The following is a 15719-nucleotide window of genomic DNA, read 5'->3' on the forward strand; positions in this document are numbered from 1 at the left end:
AACAAGCTTGGCAAAGCATCAGGGACCGCGGTTCAATCCCCAGCACCACATGCCAGCCAGCCCCGCCCCCTGGTGGGCTGAGCTGGCCACACACACACCACACTCTCTCTCTCTCTCAAATAAATAAAAAAAAACCATTATTGAATATCTATCATTTTTTTCTGCATATCCTTTCCAATGTCTTATCTATTTTTTACTCTCTTTCAAATAAAAATAATAAATGTCCTGTTAATGTAGGCCATTTTTTTCTATTCCTATAGCACAATGGATATACTGTATATCTCTAATATGAAATTTCCTATATAAGTACTTTGTCCTAAAAAAAAAAAAAGTGTTACAAGCTCATCTAAGGTGTCTCTAGAATCTCGCAACAAAGTGCCTCTTCTAGAGTAGGGGGAGGCAGTGGAATGTGGATACAGGGATACCAGGCTCTGAGGCTAGATGCTAGGCTCTGTACACCAGCTCTATCATTTACTAGCTGTGCAAACTTGGGCAGGTTGCCAAATCTAAGCCACATACTTTCCATATGTGAGAGAGACATTAAAAATACTACTTAATATTTAATGACTGAAAACATAAAAATATTATTTCACTCTGCTGTACAGTATGGAAGTTCAAGTAACAATTCATGTAAGAACCTATTCCAAACTATAATAGCTGGTATCAGCTAAGTATTTTTTTAGTAAACATTTGCTGAAAAGATCATTTTTCACCATCATTAGAACAGAAATTTCTCAATCTGTGGTATTAAAGCAAGCTCATTAAAAGGAAGAAAACAAATAAATATGGGGAAAATATCCTGCTTCTGTATCATTATAAAAACAAACATTTCAATTGCATTTTACAGAATTTCTTCTATCTGAATAATAGTACAACATAAATTACTACAGATTTATAATGTCAATATTTAAATGCTTCAAAAGAACTTTTTAAAAATTCATTATTTAATCAACTATTTCCTATATATATTTGGTTAAAGATGTCTTTTAAGTGGATTCTTACCTCCTGATTAAATTTATGTGCCATCTCATTGAGAAGTGAAGAAAAGAAGCTAGTATTTTGTAGTAGAACTCGACCCATAACTCCAAGATATGTGGACATGACTACAGGATACCTCTGTGTAATTAAAATACAACATACATAAAATTGCATTAAGATACAAGCGTAAACAATCACAAACAACACGTTAAGAACAGGAATATAAAATAATACTCTCCTTGATATTCTTCTGCATAATGAACTAAAAATACTGTGTGGATTCTAATTATGTTTTATGTGCTATATATTTATATGACTACAGTATGTACACATGACAAAAAGAATACACTGATGGCATATTTTTATTACTCTACTCCTACCATATAGTTACATTGACCTATTTAAGAACTGGGCTTAGAAAATAACCAATGATTTCATATATTCAGACTATAACAATATTAGTACCATTTTTCCCTCTTAGAATTAAGAATTCTATTAGAATTAAGTCACTAAGCATTACTTTACCTTAAATCATTGTGTGTAAATACAGAGGCATATAAGTGTAAGAGACGAAATGTTCAGAAGAATCTATACTCTCAAGGTAGAAAAGGAAAATACAAAGGTATTTAACTATCCTGAAAATTTACTTAATTTATATGAACCAAATAAGAAAAGTTTTCTTTTAAACTAATCAACGACAAAAAAAAAAAAAAAAAAACCACCAATTCCAATGAGGAAGGAGAATAATTAAAATTAGGACCCAGAATCCAGTACTATTCTTAAAAGTTTACTTACCTCCCCTTCTAAGATGCCCCTAAAAACACAGGGTAAAATTGGCTGAAACATTTGTGGGCCTAATACTGGATTCACTTTAAGAGCATTTTCTACAACCTAAAAACCAAAAAGACATACTGGTGATATTCAATGCAAGTCATTGCTTCATGCAAAACACAGGTAAGAAAATGGTGTACTAACTAAACAGCTTACACATCAAATTTGAGAACAAATGCAAGTACATGAGGTATACAATGTCCTAGCACTAGAAACATTTTAATTAAAAAAAAAAAAAAAAAAAAAAAACCTAGAGACTGCAATTTGATATTATACTGGGACACATCAATCTATCTTAGAATTCTATTTAACAAGGTTCTAATGACATAGGCAGCATGATGTTACTATAATTCTTACAAGTTACCTTTAGAAAACACTAGTTTAACAAAGGCAGCAAAGGTCATGTAAAAATTCTTAATTTTTAACATAGTGAAAAGAAAAAATTTAACAACACTCATGGTCCCCAAATAAAAACATTTAAATTTACCAATAAATTGAAGGGAAGGGCGCAAGTTATATGTAGTTATTAAATTAGAAATCATATTTGATTCAGTCATGAGTATTGACTGTTATATATGAAAACTTGAAATACAAATTATTTTTATGTATGTGAACTAATCTGGGAGTCAGCATGCAATTCAAAGCAGAGTGGGATTCTTTTGGCATGTATGTATATATGTATATATGCATGCATGTATTAACTTATTTACATAATAAAGATGACAGCAGTTAGGAAACAGCAATAATGACAGAGCATCTATGCTTCTAGTAGTGTAAGAGCTTAAGAGATGTACAATACAGACACAGGTGAGAAGGCTGTTGGTGAGGTAAAAGCTTGGAGTCAAAGGTTTCCCTTATGAACCCCAATAGTACTTCTCAAGATTAAGTGCATACTATGCACAACTATTCCATGAATTGAAGGCTCTCAGTAGCTCTAGTCTCTGCTCATTATGTGACCAGAATGTGCTCAACACTAAGATACCCCAAAACACCTCTGCATTTCAGAGCATTTCCAAAGTAAGTGTTGTACCCTGTCAAAATTAACTCCATTTTGTTGCCCTTCTAACCTCGCCGAGTTCCTGTTCTGTATGCGCCTACCCCTCCCAACTCCTCACCCCTGTGACCCAAGTCTTATGACATCTGTACCCCAAACTCTCTTATCTTACGAACTGTGTGTGACTGCCAACTCAGCACTCCCACCCAACAGGACCACTTCATGAACTAATGACCCGCTGTACCCCATGACTGCTGATTTCAGCACCCCACCCAATGAACTAATGACCCTGCCACTTTTTCCTCTCCACCCCTTCCCTGTTTTTGTGGTTTTCAAGCTTAAATACTGATCCTTGTCAATGTGCAGCGCATCTCTTTGCACCTTGCATAGAGACCACCGCTGAGTACCAGCTAAAATAAAGCGCTTCTTTTAATTTTTGGATTTTCCTCGTTGTCATTCGATTTTTGAGCTACAACAGTAAGCAAGTAGCACACACAGTTGGCAACATTCTCTAATTTGGAAAAGTAAAGTAATAAACTTTTTTCTGTAGTTCATACACTAAGCTATCTACTAAGAAGCACAAAGACAGAAGATACTCATTTCTAATTAAAAACAAGAGATAACATTCAGAACAGAATTAAATCTGGGCTCAGTTACATTTTCAAAGAACTAGATTACACTCATGAGGAAGAATCAGCCTATGCAGCCCACTGAGGTGGCCTTGCCAACGGCCTCAGCAGCACTGAAGTACACACAGGCACAACATCACTGAAGCCAAATCCCAGGAGCACTCCTTCTCTTGTCTGCCTTTGCTGGGGAGTGACCAACTGGTCCCACTCTGCTTCAATAATGGCAAAAGGCCAAGACACAAACAGAAGAAAGATCAGCTGAGGACGTGAAAAGCACCAGAAGGAACAACAGTGCCAGAGGACCAAGCTCCTCATAACCAGTTAAGCAAACCCAGAATAATCAAATTTGAAAAATATCTAAGAGATATTCTCTGAATGACAAAAAATGGTCTGAAAGAACCAAGAAAAGCCGAGGCAGGGTACTACAACCAAAAAGTACTCCCCAAAAACTACCCTCTCTTGCAAGGAGACCATGAAGAACATATTTGGTAGCATCAAGGTCAATATTCCCAAAATGAGAAAACAGTACAAAATCAAGAGATGACTCTCGATACTGCCAGTTTCTGTGTAGATGAAGAAGATACTCTTAAAATAAGCCCACAAGGAGCCCATGTGTGGTCAACGACAGGTAGTCACTGACTTTCAGCAGGTCCAGCAGCACATAATATGGAATGGCCAGCCCGTATTCCTCCCAGATCTTAGACTCTCACCTACCTTCCCATGGGTGGTGAGCCTGCAGGGGGAGCATCAGCGCCAATAAATACATCCTGTTCTGGAGCACGGGGCATGCCTACTGCTCTCTGGCTTTGGTTGGTTGGACCCAGTTCAGTCAGTTCCACCAAATAAGTTACCTTGCTACTAGCAGTAGTCCCACTGCCCTGTGCCACCACAGATCCTTTATGGGAAAACATGCGGCTAATATCTCAAAATCCTGCAGCTTCAGCTTAAGGGTAAGGTTGGGGCCTCTCAGTTATAAGAGGCAGAGATCTCTGTGTGATAGTCGATAGGCTAGGCAGGTAGAATATGGGGAATGGTTCCTGACATAGCCCCAGTGCTGAAGGGCCACATAACACTCTTTTTTCTTTTTCCTCTAATACTGTATTCCACCAGAGATTACAAATGAAATATTATATATTTACACTACATGAAATATTCTCAGAAGACTGCTATAACAGCATAAAGGTCAAATTCAAATGTCTCTCAGTCTGGTGGTAAACTAGGAATTTAACATTCTTTTTCACTCTCCCCACTAGATACCCATTTTTATTAACTTGGTTGTTCTTTCATTTCTTTGTTCCACTCTTTAAACAGATGAAAACTCTAGACATTTTTTACTTATATTGTAAAAATCACTCTGAAGCTGTACATAGAGATCTTCATCTTTTTTTCTGAAAAGTGGAAGACAGTACTCATGAATGGATAATTATCCTTCCAATAATCCAATCATCTATTATAAATTATTTTTTATCAGTACTTTGCATTTGCATCTTCAATTCATCCCTTTTCTGAATACATCTGCAGCAGACTATTTCTTTAGACTATTTTTTTAAATCAATCTGAAAAATGAAAAATTTCAATTTGTGCTTAAGACTCAATTTTCTTCATTCCTGCTTACTCACACAAAGTAGCTCAGAGCACGGACTCTGAAATAGGAACGCTGGTATCTGTGCTTACTAGCTGTGTGGGCTTAGATAAATCACCTACCTCTTTGTTATTTAATTACTCTCCTATAAAAATAGGAGTTGTGTTGTCATCATGTTTGTGAGGATTAAATGAATCATACATGTTCTGTGCTTAGAAACAAATGATGTTACTGTTATTACAGAATATACCCTTGAAATATCTGTGTCCTCATTAGCCTTATGGTGAATGAAAGCAACCTGGCCCAGTCAAGCTTGATATGACCATGAGGGAACAACAACTTCAAAGGGCAAAGGGGAATGCACACATCTCAACACATATCACATTAAACAACTATGAACAATTTAAATTTGATTGAGCATCTTTACAATGTAACTGTATTCCTCCAGATTACCTGTTCCAAGTCACAGACTAAAGTCTATTTTAGCTGTAAACCATTTGCTCCCAAAGAAGGCTTATTGGTTGTTCTATCCAATTTTCCTAACACTGTAATTTTCTGCTTCAAAGAACAAAGAAGTTACTTGCAGTTATTATCAGAAATTAGTGAAAATGACACTCAGTCAAAAATACATTAAGAATGTTACATAGCATATTAAGAAATGGTATCTGGGGGACTGAAAATGAAAATAATGAGCCAATATTAAAAACTTATTACAGTTATACTAGAAGTCTTAGAACAGGAAAATATGCCAACAATTTTGGAAGTTCTTACAATCTTCCAATAATGGCATAAAAGAAAAGCACCACTGTCCTAAAATATTCCACTACATGAAAATGTAAGAAATTTACTTGTGGTAATTGAGTACATCCTTAGTAGTCAACATCCATCATTGTACTAAATACTAAAATCCCATTTGAAATCTCAAACCAAATATACTGTTTTAGCTATAATGTTTATATAAAATATAGTCAAATATATATTTAAATAGTCAATTTTTAATTCACATTTTTATATCCTATTAATGACCCACTACTGGCTACTTTCAGAGAAAATAGGCCTAACCTGTAGCTTTTATTAAATATTATAATATTTTACTATATATTTGGTTAAAATCAATCAAAATATTAAAAAATCACTGTTCTTTCAAAAATAGTATGCAAGTTTGGAACAGGTTATACGGGTTTTTTTCCTTTTTTTCTTTTTTTTTTAAATGTATTTGGTACAGGGTCTCACTATGAAGCTCAGACTCATAATGATCCTCCTGTTTTCAGTCTCCTCAGCACTGGGATTACAAGTGTGTGCCACAGTGCCTAGCCTTGGTCAACAGCTCAGCGCACCTGGGGGTGGGGTCAGAGCTGGCATGCAATACCAGGGATAGAACCCCGGTCCCTGAACTTGCCTAAGTAAGCACTTAACAACAAGGTTTTGAGGATTGTTTTAAATCACTTCATTTGTTGCTGTTTGCTTGTTTGTTTGTCTTTTGGTGCTGGGAATCAAACTCAGGACCTTGCACTTGCCAGGTAGGCGCTGCGTTGCTGAGCTATATACACATAATTTTCAATGGCCAGCTGAACTGCATAGTTCTTAATAATGGACTATCATTAAATAAATCACCTCGGGCCCGAGGAGATAGCTCAGTAGAATAAGCGCTTGCCTGGCAAGCCCAGGGGCCTGAGTTCAATCTTGCCAAATGAATGAATGAATGAATGAAATCAATCAATCAATCAATCAATCACTTCTCTCATTTTGTAAGTAACCAATGTAGTTTTATTTTTATTGAGAATTTATTTACAAGAAATGTTCATATAATGAGGCAGAACATGTTAGTGTTTTTCATAGTCAAAGATCTAGCAAATTATAGTCTGCAAGTGTGTTAGCCCCTTTCCCCTCACAGACTTTATGACACACTCACATGAGATAAAAATACACAACTCTTAATAGATAGAACATGCTAGCACTTACTGTTATAAGTGCTTTTATATATATAAACTCAAGTAACCTTCATATCCTCATATTAACACTAGGAACCAGGCAAAGTTATCATCCCTGTTTTACAGACAGAAAGTGAAAGAATAATTTGCTGAATCACACAGCAGTGAGTTAGTCAAGCCAACATTATAACCCGACAGTCTTGCCTTAGTTCTCAGTCGTTCCTATTATACTCTACTCCCTCTATTTTATGCAAACAGAGCAAAAACAAGTAATAGGAAGTAAATATTCTCCTTAGGATACCCCAAAACCTTGCCTCATTTTGGACAAGTTTTACAATGCCCATTCCAAATTATTTTACAACTTGTCTTTCAAAAACCTCCTTACTAATAATGCTGTAGAAAACTATTAAAAAGCATTTTTTATTCAAGTTTGGTCTATTATCAAACGTGTAACATCTATCATTAATATGACTTGACTAATATGACTTGACTATCTTCACAAACTTTTACCCACTTACTCCTCAAATATACCCTAGAATTGCTTCTTACTTATGCTTACGTCAATAAATTTCTTACAAAGAACCTGTTATGGTTTGTGTCTAATTGCCTCCCCAAAGGCTCATGCAGTCATGGTGGCTTCTAGAGTCTGTGATTTTATTTTATTTTATTTTTTTTTTTTTTTGTGATTGATTCTTGATCCAATGCTGGGATTGCAGGTGTTGAGTGCCATACCCTGGGCTGGGGGTGAGTAATTTGCATTACAATGCAAGGAAGAGAGAGAGAGAGGCTGGCCAGCTACCTGAGCTGCTGCCACCTCCTTTCTGCTTTTTGCTCTGTCCTTTGCTGCCCTCATGAACTGCTGCTCTCTGTCATGTGCCACTCTGCCTTGGAACCACCTGCATATGGACTGAAAGCTCCACAAACTGGGCTAAATAAATCTTTCCTTCCTTCATTTTGAGTGTGATGTATTTGTCCCAGCAATGAGAAAAGAGTGAGATACAACCTCTTTGGAAAACCTTTTTTTTTTCTTAAGAAGTCACTTTTGAAAATTTAAAATTAATACCAGTTTTCACACCACAAATGTGTGAATCCTAACTAGAACTTTGCTGTTATCTGACTTAGAACACAGATAAGAAATTAAACAGACACACTTTCTCTCAAAGTTCATAAATTACACACACATACATATGTATATAGCTTTAAAGATACATGTAAATATAGATGTATATATTCATCTATGTTTAAGTGTAACTATAATGCACTTAATACTATTTATATCTTTAATATAGAGACTAATACAATAAACACAATACACCACTTAAAATTTACTGGTTCTTAATTATATATAATTCTGGCGAACTTGGTAATCTAGCTAATTCAAATTAGAACTACCAAATTTGGTAATAAAAAAAGGGAAAATAAAACAAATCTAAACAAAAAGGAAACTAAAGAAAAAGACTATCAGATTCACGGATTTTGGACAATTTATTAAAAAGTTTTTAAAATTTGCCATATGAAGTGAGGTCTCATGACAAGCAACATAACATCTCAAGCAGCTGAGAAATACAAAATGACACTCTGACAAGACTTCTAGGAGATGTGCATACATATTCAAATTCGAGAACCCCAGTAAAGACGTTATAAGACCAACTGGGTACTATATTTTATTTTATTTTTATTTTCATTTTTTAGGGAAGGGTCTACAGAGTATTCAGGGTCTCACCACTAGATCGGACTTATAGTGATCCGCCTGTTTACAGCCTCCCAAGAGCTGGGATTACACACACATGGCACCACACCCAATCTCAACTGCCATCTTAGCGCACCCCAGGATCGGAGCTGGCACAGCAGGCCTGGGGATCGAACCCCCGGCCCTGCACCTGCTTGCAGGCATTTTAATACACTGAGCTATTTGGCTGGCCCTCCAACTGGGTACTATAAAAGAAAACACCCTGTCAAGAATTATAACAACTCTTCTCCTTTGAGGCAATCATCCACACTCAAATGGAGAATTACTTGCAAAAAAACCTCAAGGACGTTCAACTTAAATAACTTTTTAATCACCCATTGATTAAAAAGATGACAATACCTTGAGCACTTGAACTTGACCTTCTGTTGTAATTTCCTTTAATAGTTCACAAAAGGACTGACAAAGCCCTACTGCATATGTCTGAAATTTAATCAAAAGGCAATATACACATAAGAATATATCTAATATCAAAAAAAGCATAAAATTCAATTTGAGACTCAATCCATTTGAGAATTATATGTTAATGTTCTAAGAAATAACATTTCAGTAAGAACTCAGTTAAGAAACCACATTATGCCTCAAAAACATAGTTGATACATTAATTTTATAAGAATACATGTATGATTATATTTATATTTTCCGCATTAAATAAAAATGGAGATGCATGATTCATATTTGTCATGTGGAGGAGAATGCTTTCCAAGTTCCCCCTTAAAGTAACAGGTGAATCTTAAGATTCTGAAAACTCTTCTCCTAATTGCAAACAATTTTCAAACTATTATTTCTTACAATGCAAAAACTACAACATACCTGCAAAAATTCTGTTGATGATAAAAAGATGTAACCATTGATAATCTTAAAACAGGTTCTGAGGTTTTCTGAACTTAGTTCTGCAAAACAAAAATTTTAAATTTGTGAGTAAAAGACAAATTAATGCACTATTCAAAAAAAATGAAATGATTCAATTTAATACTAAGTTATTAACCTTCCTTTACAAACTTTCTCAGTGTTATTCAGACTATAATTATCTGTGTTTATCTAAAAACTGCCATCAACCTATAACTTATTAAGGTTATCTCATTTACCTTTAGCAAGTTGAAACAATTTAGAAAAAATATCAAGCCACCCTTTTCCATCCAGAAAATGAAAAGGTAGACAACCATTTGACCCAATCCTTCATTTAGTTCAAAGTTACAGTGCTAACATGGCAAACAACATGGCACTAAATCATTTTATCATTATATTTTGACATGTGCTTAACCGAGCTCACTATAGTGTTTACTGAGTCTCCCTACACTGGCACTGAATATGTTGCAATGAAAATAATTATGAGGCCAGGTGTGGTGACACACGCCTGTAAGCCCAGCACTCAGGAGGCTGAGGTAGGCTGAGGCTTCAAATTTGAGGCCAGCCTAGGCTACATGCTGAGTTCAAGGACAGCCTGAACTATACAGTAATGCCCTAAAAAGAGGAAAAAAAGAAAAATAAATACATACATTTTTATATTACACTCTTAAAAAATTATATTACATTATCATATGCCCAATTCTTGGGCTTTGTTCTTCAAAACTGTTCTTCAATAAAAACTTTCACATTAAAAACATTTCCTAAACATGTAATTAACAGAACAACAAAGGGAAAAGATCTTGCTTTTAGCTATTTTCTTTCAAAGACAAAATAGAAACTACTTTCTTAACACTGAATATGACCAAATGTTATTGCAGGGCAATTTTATGACTCACTATATATGGTAATGATACAAATATATATATATATATATATATATATATATATACACACACATACATATATACATATGTGTGTGTATATATAAAGTATATAATCATATAGATCAAAATATAACTGAAAAATATGTCTAAAAAACTTTCTTTGAACAGTCTCACGAAGTTTAATTCAATTCAAAATTCACACCTATCTTGCTGCCTCAGTTTCCCAAATGCTGGGATTAGAGATGTGTGCCACAATGGCCAGCTAAAACCTGCCATTATTTGCTGCAAATATTTTAGAAATTTTATTCACTTGTAACAGCATGGGAAAAAAAATTATTTGCAGAGTCATACTTATTTTCTAATATGGTGAATGATTTATCCCTATGATTTTCCATCAGGCAAGTCTGTTCCCTTTAAAGCATTTGGCACAGCGTGAAAACATTTTTGATTGTCACCAGGAACATGTAATATATAGAGGCAGGGATAATATTAAATACCCTACAGTGCACAGGAAAGGCCCTCACAACAAAAGATTACCTGGCCCAAAATGGCAGCAGAGCCAAGATTGAGACTCCCAGATTCAAATGATTAGTTTTTTATTTCAACAAAATGCTAAGAGTGCAGGTAAATCTGTTACTGAACAAAATTTCATATTTATTCATGCTGTGTACACACATGATTTATATTACTCAGATTATATTTTATAATCTGCTCCATTCTATTTTTCTTTATTCTTTTTGGTATTTTTTAATATATATATTTCATTTAACATTTTATGCATTAAGTTTCTGTAAAGGGATAAGGAATGAATTACTAAATTCATGAAATTTAATCAGAACATGCTTAATACTTCTCTTTAACTATTTAATACTTTATTTTTGGATCTGCAAATATGAGCTTTTTCTTGTTTCAAATTCTGAGAAAATGTGTAAAGTAAGATAATCTCCTTCCTTCGAAATTAGATAGGAACTTACCAGCAGAAAAGTTGTATTGTTCAAGAAACACTGTTTAGCATTCATCTAGTTTAGCATTCAGTCCTTGAACACAAGTCAGTTGGCTTATCTTTTAAGTAATAATAGTAGTAAATTAAATCTATGCACTAGATTTAAAGGGCAAGAAAATATCATGTCATTAGAACTAAATTAAAATAATTACTCTTTAGTAGTAGCTTCTGTCTTTAAAAATTTCAGGTTCTTACATTTTTTTTTTTTACTTCTTTTTTTTCAAAGTTTTATTGATAAACAGATAGCAATGAGACAGTTTCAAATCAAATCGGAAGTACAGTTTCAACAAATAATACACTGCATATATTCTTCTTAGTGGTTAATTGCTGTACAAGATGTGGACTTGTGATCCTATTTACAAACACCATTAGAACAAATCATTCTATTCATTAAGAGAATGCAACTATATATCTATCCCAACCACTTTGAATACACAGATACAAAATGGACATTCATAGGTATACCCCATTTTTTCTAAGTTCTGTTATTGAATATTATAGGTGTGTAAACTCAGCAAAATATTCTAAAAGAGTCCAGTAGCCCATAATAGCATTGGGTCTTCGGTTTAACTGGCAATGTCAGAAATTATTGACCTGAGTCCCCCACAGCTCAACTTAACAGCATGGCTTTATTTCCTATATTTTGTCTTCATACTTTTCTACTGGATGGTTAAGACCAAGGTAAAGCAGGACCTATGCAACAAGAGTTGTAGCCTTTTGGTCTGAGAAGGTCAGTGAAATGCCCTCAGGATTTATCCTGAGATCCTGTATCAGGTTCTTACATTTAAAGGACATAAAAAATTAATTAAAATATACTAACAATCATTAACATATGTTTAAGTGTTTGGCACTACTGATTTTATATATTTTAAAAAGGAAACTTCTACTAATAGTTTCATATCTGATAAAAAAAGAGCAATCACACATTAAATAAATTCTTAAAAATGACTGATCTAGTAAGAAAGAAGTTTTTTGGGGTTTTGGGGGGGTTTTTGGTCTTTTTGATGGGTACTTTTTTTAAATTAAACTCATACTACATGCCATTCACTGCAGATCTTTGAGGTGTAGGTCCTATAACTATCTCTGTTACTGATTTTTAGAGAAGGATCTACAGGTGTTCAGGGTCTCACTACTAGATTGGACACATAGTGATCGGCCTGTTTACAGCCTCCCAAGAGCTAAGACTACGGGTGTGCGCCACCATGCCCAGTCTTAATTGCCATCTCAGCATGCCCCGGGGGTGGGACCAACTTGGCTGGCCCAGGGATCGAACTGCCAGCCCCTGCACCTGCTTGCAGGTGCTTTAATCTGCTGAGCTCTTTGGCCAGCCCTTCTTTTTGGTCCTTTTGAGACAGGGTCTCACTATGCAACTCAAACTGGCTTTACCACCAGCCAGATAGCTCAGTGGATTAAAGCGCCTGCTTAGGCAAACACAGGAAATAGGGTTGATCCCCACTTTGCCAGTGCGAGCCCTGCCCCCAGGGCACACTGAGACAGGCAATTGTGACTGGCATGTGGTGCACGCCTATAATCTCAGTGACTGGGAAGTTGAAAATAGGAAGATCACTAAGAGTCCAATCTGTGTAGTGAGACCCTGTACTAAATACATTTTTTTTTAAAGTTAAGAAAAACTGGCCTTGAACTCAGAGATCTTCCTGCCTCAGCCTTGAGAAGGCTAGAATTATACAATGTATGCTACCATACCTCACTAGAAAGAATGTATTTTTAAACTGATACCAAAATTGGGCATGTACTTTTATCTAACAAAAGATTAAAACAAATATTTTCTTATTTACCAATACATTTAAAAATTTATCAGAAAGAATGTATATGCAGAAAGTTACATGTTAAATAGTATCAATTAACTGCATAAAATTCAAATAAAAATAGATGTAATATTGATAACATAAAATAAACATTATCAGCCAAATTCAGCCTCTCCTCCCTTACAATAAAATTTTAATGGTTTAAAACAACTTTTTGAAGAATAAAGTAGAACTATTTCAATAGTATCCATATCCTCTATAAGACTGAACAATTTTTTTTTTTTCAAATCTTTGAAAATCAAACAACTTTTGCCAAATGTTAAGGGTGAGCTATGACCAGGTTTTAGTCGAAATCAAGGGACTCATTCCTGCTGCACACTCCCCACTGTGCTACACACCCAACCCTTCATCAGTTCTTGTCTCAACTGAAGAACAATCCGACAGACCCAGTTCATGGTTGGGTACTTGTTCTTTTGAAATGGTGTTAATGTGAGTAATAGTAAAGCCACAATAAGGGTACACATCACTGCAGACCGCCACAGAGACCTGGGAGGTTAGCCACCACCCCTTGCCAGAGACTGCTGGTTCCTCACACCCCACACCAACCTATTGCCCTGAAGACTGTCCTGGAGACTCTGCAGCACTAGCCAAACTGCCCCCGGCATTCCCGTAGGCACTTGCTAAGTCGGCCACCCCTCCTCATCCTGAAGACCAACAGGGAGTCCTAACTACCACAGCAACCTTCAGGCGCCTTGGGGAACACTACCCTGCACCAACACACCATCAAGAGAACCTTGAATATTTTCAGCCTGCGCTCATCATCATCAGATTCTTCTTCAACTGCGGCTTGTCCCACTCTCCCTAATAAGGTAGAAACCACATTGAACACCACACAGTAGGAGCTCTGGCAAGTCTATCCTGTCCTCCAATGCTCCCAAGAGCTTTGTTGACCTGCACCCCACCCTTCTACCATCACTGCAAAAAAACAAAAAAGGACAAAAGGCAATCTCAGACCTCTAGCACACTCCAAACAAGTCCAGGAAGACAAGATCCTAGAAGAACTTGGAAGTTACACACCTGAAATTTCTGAGATGACAGTAACTGAAGTAAAGAAACAATTCCATCAGGCTATGGAGGAAATTAGATCATAAATAATCTCTCAGGTAAAAAAAAAAAAAAAGGAAATGATAACTGTCTCTGTTACTCTTCTCTCCTTGCTGGGACAAATACTCGACACCCAAAATGAAGGAAGGAAAGGTTTACTTAGCTCACAGTTATTGGAGGCTTCAGTCTATACTCAGCTGGCTCCAAGGCAGAGCAGCATAAGACAGAGAGCAACATTTCATGGTGGCAGCAAAGAGCAGAGAACAATCGGGAGGAGTAGCAGCAACAATGGCTAAACAGATCGAGTCTGTCTCTCTTAAATTGCATTCAGGCTGGGGGAAGTACTCACACTCATAATCCCAGCAGCACCTACACCCATAATCCCAATGGATCATGAGTTAATCACAAACTCTAGAAGTCTGCCCCATAACTACATGAGGCTTTTGGGGGACAACTAGACACAAACCATAACTACAATCATGAAAGAAATGCTTGACACATCTAAGGAAGAGACAGATAAAAAATGTAAGGGAATAGGAAAATAATGAAACCACTGAATGAACAATACAGGAAAGAACTAGAATACATGAAACAGATTCAAACTGATATCCAGAACATTAAGAATTCCACTGAAACCCAGCAAAATAGCTTGAATGAAGCAGAAGATAGAATTTCAGACCTTGAAGATAGCATTGCAGCTAGTGAACATGAGCAGAAACATCTTCTTAAAAATAACAAGAAACCAGGAAATAACAGCAGAACAGCTGCAAGATATTGCAAAGAAAAATAATGTAAGACTAACAGGTATCAATGCAACAGCTAGAGATAATACAAAAGACATAAAAAGAGTGTTTGTAGAATAGTAGAAAATTTCCCAGGCACAGGAAAAGAACTTGATAAAGTTAACCCAAGCATATAGAACTCTACATAGTCATAATCAAAATAAATCGTCTCTCAAACACAAAATAATCAAGATCCCAGAAACTGAGCAAAAGAAGACAAAGACAATATTAAAAGCTATTAGAAGGAATAAACAGATTACCTATAATGCAAAGTACATCAGAATCACTGCAGATTATTCAAATCAGACCATCAAATCAAGAAGAGCCTGGAGTGAGTTATTTGAGGTCCTGAAACAAAACAACTTTCAACCCAGAATGATGTATCCTGCAAATCTATCAAATTTAATTGCAAGATTGCATACATCCATCACAAAGAACTGAAGAAATTCATGACAACCAAACCAACCTTAGAAAGAGTACAGACAGTATTTTAGAAAGACACAAAGATGACCACAATTCCAACAACAATGAAAGAGAATAACAAAGTAGAGCAAAGTATTAAGCAAAGGGAAAAAATAGAGATCCTATAGTAGGAAAACAACATGGCAAAGATAAGCCAATACAAATCAGTTATCACTA

The 15719-nt window shown here is 35.7% G+C and overlaps 1 protein-coding gene across 2 annotated transcripts in view; it reads right to left on the bottom strand.

The window, feature by feature from the left end:
- The window catches only part of Ipo11 (importin 11), a 219016-nt gene that overhangs the window by 93367 nt on the left and 109930 nt on the right, over window positions 1–15719 (bottom strand). For both annotated transcript variants that reach the window (XM_004623057.1, XM_023707125.1), the window contains exons 23-26: window positions 9506–9585; window positions 9035–9115; window positions 1774–1869; window positions 1003–1116 (exon numbers count right to left, since the gene is read on the bottom strand). In XM_004623057.1, the coding sequence (XP_004623114.1) occupies window positions 1003–1116; window positions 1774–1869; window positions 9035–9115; window positions 9506–9585 (371 nt within the window). The remainder of the gene's footprint in view (window positions 1–1002; window positions 1117–1773; window positions 1870–9034; window positions 9116–9505; window positions 9586–15719) is intronic.

The sequence above is a fragment of the Octodon degus genome, unplaced genomic scaffold, assembly GCF_000260255.1.
Source record: "Octodon degus isolate 3935 unplaced genomic scaffold, OctDeg1.0 scaffold00001, whole genome shotgun sequence".
Lineage (NCBI taxonomy): Eukaryota > Metazoa > Chordata > Mammalia > Rodentia > Octodontidae > Octodon > Octodon degus.